General features: G+C 33.3%; 1 protein-coding gene across 2 annotated transcripts; it reads left to right on the top strand.

The window, feature by feature from the left end:
- The first annotated feature begins 2,362 nt into the window (after nucleotides 1-2,362).
- Nucleotides 2,363-8,641, top strand: LOC107887393 (mannosylglycoprotein endo-beta-mannosidase). Of its 2 annotated transcripts, XM_016811620.2 has the most exons (11): nucleotides 2,363-2,629; nucleotides 3,015-3,153; nucleotides 3,363-3,590; nucleotides 3,721-3,779; nucleotides 4,578-4,626; nucleotides 5,004-5,234; nucleotides 5,653-5,822; nucleotides 5,912-6,116; nucleotides 6,510-7,163; nucleotides 7,257-7,484; nucleotides 7,636-8,641. In XM_016811620.2, exons 1-11 carry the CDS (start codon nucleotides 2,484-2,486, stop codon nucleotides 8,434-8,436), a joined length of 2,910 nt encoding a protein of 969 aa, XP_016667109.1. In that variant the 5' UTR covers nucleotides 2,363-2,483; the 3' UTR covers nucleotides 8,437-8,641. The 2 variants fall into 2 exon arrangements, with proteins under 2 accessions (XP_016667109.1, XP_016667118.1); XM_016811629.2 differs by lacking the exon at nucleotides 2,363-2,629 and having other exon boundaries at nucleotides 3,111-3,225.
- The last annotated feature ends 1,039 nt before the right edge of the window (nucleotides 8,642-9,680 follow it).

Genomic DNA, 9,680 nt, shown 5'->3' with positions numbered 1-9,680 from the left:
TGGGGTATTTGGTTTAGCAGGAATATGATGGTTTGGAAGCAGCTGCTATTGTGCATAATGATGCAGGTGGTTTTGTGAGGTGTATCTCGGGATCCATGAAGAGCAGTCGTAATCCTTTTATGACTGAAATTTTGGCTCTGCGTGAGGATGTTTCTTGACTTTGATCGTTATATTTGAAAGGTGTTATTATGAGAATCGGTAATCAACATTTCTAGCAATCGTTTACTTTTGGTCATTCGGATGTTTCTGTTTCAGGATTATTATTTGCACACTGTGTTTTTATTATTTCTCACTTTTAACTTTTTACTTTTTCATTAGATTCGTAGGAATGCTAATAAGGCTACTCATATTTCGACACGAATAGCTTTAATAAAAGCAAATCACATGAATTGTATTACTTGTTCTTCTTCTATTGTCGATAATTTGATATTGTCAATGGTAAGAGATTGACTAAAATGAATGTGAATGAGAGTTCGACTTGGATGTATTGGACAAACTTGTTAATTTGGATTTAATTACTTTTATTATTTTATCATTTCTTAATGAATGTGTGTTTTATGAAAAAAAAAATTGAGAAGCACAACTTTTAAATTTTAATTTAAGACTTAAAACATATGATTTAGTTTTTAAATTATACTTTTTTTTAGTATTTAAAATAATATATTTTAAAAAATAAAATAAATTAAAAAGAAGTTATACATATAATTTAGTTTTTAAATTATACTTTTTTTTAGTATTTAAAATAATATATTTTAAAAAATAAAATAAATTAAAAAGAAGTTATACATATAAAATATAGTTAAACATTTTATAAAATTATCATTGACTTTGACCATCCATTAATTCATCATTGATTGAGATTTATTGGTTGTTGACTATATTTATTCATGGGTTAAGGCACCCGGCCTAACTCGAAGGTCCGCCTGAAAAGTAAGAGTATTTGAATAAAAATATAGTCCCAAAGAATGAGTTTTTGCAAAAAATAAGGCTCGTTTAGAAAACGGGGTGGGTCTCGAGTAAGACATTTTCGGCCCAAGCCCAGGTCGGCTCGAATATGTAAAAAAAATAACTACAGTTTTTCTTTGCTTTTTTTATTTTTTATTTCTATTTTCTTATTATTTTTTCACTATTTTACTACCATTTCACTATTATGTTGCTACTATTTTATTATTATATAGTTTTTATTTTATTATTAATTTTGTTACTATTTTAGAGAGATTTACTTGTTAATTTACACATATTTTAGTGTTATTTAAATTTATTTTTAATTTGTTAGGAAATATTTATTTAAAAAAATTATATAAAAAATTAATACGGGCCTAGGTTTTAACTTTTTTATCTGGATTGGACTTGAGCAAAATTTTAAGCCTATTTTTTGCCTAGGCCAGGCCCGAGCCTAAAATTTTGGTTAGACCCTGCCCAACCCATGAGCATCTCTATTGTTGACCAACATTGATCGAATTTATATATAATTTCACATTTTTATATTTTTTTAATTTTCTGAATTTTCAAGAATTTATATTTTTTATTTTAGATACTTTTTGTAATTTTCTAAACAAATAACTATTTTCTCATTTTTTTATATTTTTACAGTTTTTAACTTATATTATATATTTTATCATTTTCTAAAATTTTATTTTAAAACATTCGACTATAAATATTAATTTCTATCCTCATGCATGCCACATGTTTCTTTCTAATTGGATAGACGTCTCACATGGCACTTTTTAATAAGATACACATATTTGTAAATTTTTTTAACACCAATAATGCCATTGGAGTGAAACGATTAATAAAATCTATCTAACATGGCCCCACAAGATTTAGCTATCAAAGTAGAAAGAAAAAAAAACTTTAAATCTAGAATGTTATACACTTATGATTTTAATAATTCAGTGACTTAAATGATAATGTTTTTAAATTCAGTGACTTAAATGGTAATGTTTTAAAATTCAGTTATCATTTTTTAACTGTTAAAAGTTAAGTGACCGAAACGTAAACTTATTAAGAGTTTAGTGATCTTGAGTATAGTTTAACCATTCAAATATGCACGCCATTGTTAATTTTAGTCTCATAATTAATCTAAGGATAAACTACCAAATTAGTCACCCAACTTTCAGCTTGGTTCTGTTTTGATCACCCAATTATTAAAAATTTTAATTTAATCACTAAATATTTAACATCAGAGTGACTAAAAAATCAATTTAAAAAGTTTAGTGATTAAATTGAAAATTTTAATAATTAGGTGACCAAAACAGAAACACACCGAAAGTTGGAAGACTGATTAAGTAGTTTACTCTTAATTTTATGCTATCTCCGTATTTTTTTGGGGGTTAAATTTATGTCTTACTTTCCACGTGGTTACTTTCGTGAGCTTCGCGAAGAAGAAAAATACATAACTCATCAAAATCTTCTCGCTTCTGTTATGAGTTAATTCAGTCCGAACAGACTGAATTGGGAGCATACGAGTTGAAAACTCAGCAATGGCGGAGATAGGAAAAGCTCTGCTTGAATCGGGATGGCTAGCTGCGAGATCCACCGAGGTTGAACTCACTGGATCTCAGCTCACAACTACCCATCCTCCGACTGGCCCAAACTCTCCTTGGATGGAAGCTGTCGTTCCCGGAACGTAATAAAGCTTTTCACTTTTACATATGTTGTCATTAATTTACTCTGATTTCGTATTTGTACACAAGAAAAAAATTAGTTACTTTTGCATATATTTAGCATCACATTTGTTCTGATTTTGTTCATATATGTAGAGTCTTTGTTTTCAGGATCATTGTGCTTTAAGATTCTTAATAATCCAAACATTGGACTAAAAATGTTGGGTTTTAGCTTAATTATCGAAAGAATTAGTGATTTTACATTTTCTTGTAGGGACCTATAGTTGCAAGATGATTGGTTTGCTTGTCATGATGAATATAGTATCCTTTGCATTAGTTCAGTTATTTTGCTGGAACTAGTATGTCATTTCTCATTGTTATGCTCTGGATTATGTGCTTTATTTACAGTGTTCTGGCGACTCTAGTAAAGAACAAAGTTGTCGCTGATCCTTTCTATGGTTTGGAGAATGAGATGATCATTGATATAGCTGATTCTGGAAGGGAATACTACACGTTCTGGTTTTTCACAAAATTCCAGTGTACGCTGGTATGCAATGTTTTGACATGGAACCTTACTGGGAGATCAAATACAACTTGATAACAATAAAACTTTTGTTGGGTTTGTATTCCCAAAAGATTTTTAATGTAATCACTATTGTATGCACTAAATGTTGCAAACCTTTTGACCAACTAACTGATACCCTGATTTTCTTTTTGTTGGTATTCCACTGACTGAAATCACTTTGTATTTTGCAGTCAGGAGCTCAGCATTTAGATCTGAATTTTCGTGCAATCAATTACTCTGCAGAGGTGTACTTAAATGGCCACAAAATGGTTCTCCCGAAAGGGATGTTTCGACGACATTCCCTTGAAGTAACTGATATCCTAAATCCTGATGGTGAAAACTTGCTGGCTGTTCTTGTTCACCCACCAGACCATCCAGGGAGAATTCCCCCTGAGGGTGGGCAAGGTGGGGATCATGAGGTATACATCTTTGTCCAAAAGAAGTTCATTCATTTGCTTGATCTCTTGAAATGTTTAAGGTTAAATTTTAGGTATTTAAGGAATAAGTAAAAACCGCAGCCTAATGGCTAACACCTTTTTGCCCTATTAGATTGGAAAAGATGTTGCCACACAATATGTTGAGGGTTGGGATTGGATAGCTCCAGTGAGGTGAATTTTCTTAACTTTTGAAACTAAAAGGTTCTGTTTTGGTTTTACTGATTCTATGCTGATATTAGATTTTTGAATGAGTAATTTGACTTGTAAAGTGTACAGTAACTGTATTTTTGTCTCTTCATTATGCCATTGCCAAAAATAAAGTGCATTTCTTATATGTTCTTTGACTCTTTATATTTAGATTTTTTATATGTGCGATTCTTGTTGCCATGAGTGCAGTTTTCCTTGCATGTATAAGCGCCTATTGCTATTGCAATTTGTACCCTAGAATCCCTTCGTTTTGCACTTTGGAAATCTCCCTAGGGAAGGGACTGTACTTATTTCTATTGTTATTTTGGGTAGACTGGATTATGAGCTAAAGATTGTCTGTTAGTTAAAATGGATTTGAAAGAGACCATTATAGTTGTCTGAAACTTTTTTATTTGAGACACACGGAACAGAGCTGCAGAGGATCAAATGCATAAAGATAAAGGTCACATGAAATTCTTGTGAGCAAAATATTATAGTGAAGTTATGAATGGCTATCCTCTGGTCGGTTTTACTTCTACAGTTTTATTAGAAAGAACGATAGATTATAGTGCAGTGAAGCAAAATCTTTGTTGTACTGGGAGAAAAATATGCATTTTTAAAGCCTAAGGAGATAAATCAGTGTAATTTTGTACATTTTTTTGGTTGGACTTTTCTAAGAATGTATCTGTTTAAAGGTTTTTCAACTACTAACTAGTGTCCACCCTTGTTTTCTCAAGAAACAAAAACATCATATCTAAAACATCTGGCCTCCACTTGTATCAGGGATAGGAACACTGGTATTTGGGATGAAGTATCAATATCTGTTACTGGGGTAAGATTCAAGCACAAGACTTGAACTTCTTGATTTAATCAACGTTATCTGTTTATCTCTTAATAGAGTTGAGCACATATCATACTATACAATGCCACAAACCTAAGGTTCTATACCACTCATCTTTCTACATTTTTTATATATCATTTCCTTTTTCTTGCTTTTGATCCTTCCTACCTGGTTTTTGTTGACTTTTCCATCTGATTTCTAATGGTTTGTTGTAAGTACCTTTGTTTGCAGCTATGTAATGGTTCAGTTCTGTTAAACCTACATATCGGTAGTTAGTTGGTGTTGCTCTTATTTCTCCACTATCACTGTTTTATGATACTTGGTAATGATCTGAATGCCGTTTTTTGATGCATTTTCTTTGGATGCAGCCGGTAAATATAATTGATCCGCACTTGGTTTCATCATTTTTTGACCAATACACAAGGGCATACTTGCATGCAACAACTGAATTGGAAAACAGAAGTGCTTGGGTTGCTGACTGTTCCTTGAATATCCAAGTAGCAACAGAACTTGAAGGAAGTGTTTGCTTAATTGAGTATCTTCAGACTCAACATGTTTCAGTTCCTCCAGGAGCACGTATCCAGTATACATTTCCTAAGGTCAGTGATGGTATCTTTCTCATTGCTTTTTGATGTGTTTGTAGCTTTCTTCTTTGCATCAAAAGTAGTTCTTTGTCTTAGATGAACTGTTCTTTTTCTTCATTGTTTTTTAGTTTTTGTGGCTCTTTGCATTTTGATATAGAGCGTAGGGACACATTTGAAAGAATATGAAGCAAGATTTGACAGAATTGCATCTCATTTTTGGAGAAAATTCAACCATCCTTTTTTTTTTTTTATTAAGAACAAATTCGGTTATCATCTAGAGGGAACTAGTGCTGATCTTCTGCAATAGTATTCTCTCTTTCTTGGTGATCTGAGATTAGATATATGTAGTTGTGGGTACAAAGCATTCATTTGCTGCAAGCTTCGTTTCATTTACTTATAACACTTGTTCAAATGCTTATGATAAAAATTGCAGCTTTCCTTCTACAAGCCCAATTTATGGTGGCCAAATGGCTTGGGAAAGCAATCCCTGTATAATGTCAGTATTACTGTTGATGTCAAGGGATATGGAGAGTCTGATACGTGGGGCCATCTATTTGGTTTTCGCAAGATCGAGTCTCACATAGATAGTGCTACTGGAGGGAGGTATGCTTCAGGAATGAAGTTTCATCAATACTAGAGAATGGCACCTAGAATAATGATAATACGTTTCATTTCTGCACATCTTTTGACAGATTGTTCAAGGTAAATGGGCAGCCTATTTTTATCCGTGGTGGTAACTGGATATTGTCAGACTGTTTGCTACGCCTTTCTAAGGAGCGTTACAAAACAGACATAAAATTTCATGCAGATATGAATCTGAACATGATTCGTTGTTGGGGAGGTGGGTTGGCTGAGAGGCCTGATTTTTATCATTATTGTGATGTTTATGGTCTGCTGGTAAGATCTCTTTCTCTCTCTATGTGTGTGTGTGTGTTTCTTCTTGTTTTATGGGATGCTTTTAAGCACTCTTGTGCATGTAGTTTTGTGAATATATATCTACTTGAGAGGAAAAGTATAAACTTGTAAGATAGGAAGTAAGGATGAGAGAATGAAATACAATATTATGAGGGTGAAGAAAGGATATAGGAAATTTTGGAAGGGACGAGCTGCTTGGATGCAAATTAAAGTTCTCCTTATAGGAAGTAAACAAAGTAATTGCAGTCTGTTTGGGCAGTACAGCTCCTTTCAGCTTTTGTGTACTTCCCTTTCTTCATCATGCATGTTATTGTCCAGATGTTCTGTGCACATGATTAACCTGGAAAGTGGAAATAACACTTCTAAATTTTGCAGGTATGGCAGGAGTTTTGGATTACGGGTGATGTTGATGGAAGAGGTATCCCAGTATCAAATCCTGATGGCCCACTTGACCATGATCTTTTTATGCTATGTGCCAGAGATACAGTCAAGCTTTTAAGGAATCATCCTAGTCTCACTCTTTGGGTTGGTGGAAATGAGCAAGTTCCACCAGATGACATCAACACAGCTTTAAAGAATGACCTGAAACTACATCCATTGTTTGAGAGCCACAGTGGAAATGCATTGTCCATTGAAGAAGAGGACCCTAGCCAATATCTGGATGGCACACGTGTTTACATCCAAGGATCCATGTGGGATGGCTTTGCTAATGGAAAGGGAGACTTCACTGATGGCCCCTATGAAATCCAAAATCCTGAAGACTTCTTTAAGGATAACTTTTACAATTATGGTTTTAACCCCGAGGTTGGTTCTGTAGGAATGCCAGTTTCAGCTACTATCAGAGCAACCATGCCTCCAAAGGGGTGGCAAATTCCATTGTTTAAGAAGCTTACCAATGGTTACACCGAAGAAGTTCCAAATCCCATTTGGGAATACCATAAATACATTCCGTATTCGAAACCAGGAAAGGTTCATGACCGGATAGAACTGTATGGGATCCCAAAAGATCTGGATGATTTTTGCTTGAAGGTATTACTTGGATTTTTTTTCTTTCACGTGGAATGCATTTGAGGTTCTCCCTTCTATTTTCTATATACTAACTTCTTTAAATGATCATCTCAGGCTCAACTCGTTAACTACGTCCAGTATAGAGCTCTATTAGAGGGATGGAATTCCCGAATGTGGAGCAAATACACTGGGGTTTTGATTTGGAAGACACAGAATCCATGGTCTGGTCTTCGAGGTCAGTTTTATGATTACCTCCTAGACCAGACAGCAGGTTTTTATGGTTGTCGCTGCGCTGCAGAGCCAATTCATATTCAGCTAAATCTTGCCACATATTTTATAGAGGTAAGTGCTGTACTAATGATTTTCTAGATTTTTAGTTGCATTCTTATTTTCCCTATTGTCTCTCTCGGTATCCTCTCTTTAACTACTCATTTCAAACATTGCTTAATGATTCGAGTGTTGGCTTATTGTGCAATCAACATTTCATGAGCAGGTTGTAAACACTACATCAGAGGAATTGTCGAATGTTGCCGTAGAAGCATCAGTGTGGGATCTTGAAGGTGCTTGTCCGAGTTATAATGTTTTCGATAAGCTTTCCTTGCCACCGAAGAAAGTAATGTCAATTAGTGAGTTGAACTATCCAAAGTCCGAAAACCCAAAGCCAGTGTACTTTCTGCTTCTCAAACTCTACAACATGTCAAATAATAGCATTATATCCCGAAACTTTTACTGGCTGTATCTTCCTGGTGGAGATTACAAGCTGCTGGAACCATACCGGAACAAGCGAATTCCTCTTCAGATAACATCAAAGACATCTCACAAGGACTCATCTTATGAAATTGAAATGAACGTACAAAACAAATCCGAGAAGCCTGATCCCAAAATTTTAACCTACAACAACAATTTTGCTAACAGACATGAAGATGGTGAATTCGATATGGCTTCTCTTGAACCTGTTCATAACAAAACTGAAGAGAAACAGAAGGCTGGTTTATTTCAGAGACTTTACAGACAATTTCCCAGGGAAACTGATGGCTCGAAGATTTCAGAGATAAAGGGATCTGATGTTGGAGTTGCGTTCTTCCTTAAATTTTCCGTTCATGCTTTGAAGACAGATAACAAGGGAGGAGACGACACTAGAATACTCCCAGTCCATTACTCGGATAACTATTTTTCACTAGTTCCTGGTGAGGAGATGTCGATTAAGATGTCATTCAAGGTCCCTCAAGGCGTCACCCCAAGAGTAACACTTGAAGGCTGGAACTACCAATCTGAAGTGCCCACTGTTATTTGACCTTGTTCTCTGTGATTAGGTTATTGAACTTGTTCATACAGTTTAGAATTCGGGTAATTCTGTTATTTTCGGTTTTTATTTGTGAAACAAGCTTCAATGGAGGTTTAGGGAGTAGTGCAGAATGTCCCTTTTGTTTGCTAAATCTCCCATTTGTTTATATGTATGAAAATGGTTGTGATATCTGAATGTAAAGTAATAATCTCCATAGAGTCGAGTGCTGACATCTATGAATGTTTTGAGTGGTATATTAAATATTATTTATTAACGTGTTAAAGTTCACAAAAATATATTTTATCTTAAACATTATTAAAATAAAATAATATAATATGATATACATGCATACATACATACATACATACATACATGAATGATCATATTTATGATAGTTTAAATATGTTAAAAAGAAATTCCTTTGAACCTGCTAGGGGTGAGCAAAAGTTGAGTTTCCATTATGTTGGTTATTTTGATTAAATTAATTGAGGATTCAATTAAAATTTTAAATGGTTTAGTCGAACAAGACATTTCAGTTATCAGTGTATGTACTTTGCTTGAACATTAAATGTTTTCCTAAATATGATGTAAAATATGTTTAAACACCTGAATTAAATTGTAAACACGATTATATTTACTGCATGAATAACTTGAATCTTATATGTTTTAAAAAAAGAAACAGCTCACTATATATATATATATATTTTTAACATGCTAGATCTAAGTTTTTCCTTCAAATGATCCATAAGTTTTAAACATACTCTATATTAGATTCAAAGTTAAAATATGTCACAAGTCCTTCTACTCTTCGTAAATTTAAAATTTAATCTTTATACTTTTAGTCTCTCTATTTTTCATATTTCAATTTTCAATTTCAACTGTTAATACTATTAAAAATATTTTTGTTAAATTCAAGTTCATTATAATATCATTTTGTAGTAATATTGCTACTAAGGGAGTTTTTATTTCACAATTTCATATCAACAAATTTAACAAAAAAAATTAACGGTGTTAACAATTAGACCTGAATTTTGAATATGAAAAGTAAAGAGACTAAATTCATGGGATTAAAAACAAAAAGACTAAATTTCAAATTTATTAAGAGTATAGAGATCTATCGCATATTTTAACCTAGACTGAAATTAGCATTTAACTCTTAAATTGCGGCCAAACTGACAAAAGGACCTAATTGATAGAATACTGATATTATGAGGATTCATTTAGTGTAATAAAGTTCAGAGACCAATCTAGAA

Source organism: Gossypium hirsutum, chromosome A11 (assembly GCF_007990345.1).
Source record: "Gossypium hirsutum isolate 1008001.06 chromosome A11, Gossypium_hirsutum_v2.1, whole genome shotgun sequence".
In the NCBI taxonomy this organism is placed as follows: domain Eukaryota; kingdom Viridiplantae; phylum Streptophyta; class Magnoliopsida; order Malvales; family Malvaceae; genus Gossypium; species Gossypium hirsutum.
Note: the sequence above shows the minus strand (reverse complement) of the source record. Positions and strands in the feature narration are given on the sequence as shown.

Coding starts and splice junctions, on each gene's coding strand:
- LOC107887393 (XM_016811620.2), top strand. CDS start 2,484: ATGGCGGAGATAGGAAAAGCTCTGCTTGAATCGGGATGGCTAGCTGCG. Junction 4,627..5,003: donor TATCAATATCTGTTACTGGG/GTAAGATTCAAG, acceptor CTTTGGATGCAG/CCGGTAAATATAATTGATCC. Junction 5,235..5,652: donor TCCAGTATACATTTCCTAAG/GTCAGTGATGGT, acceptor TAAAAATTGCAG/CTTTCCTTCTACAAGCCCAA.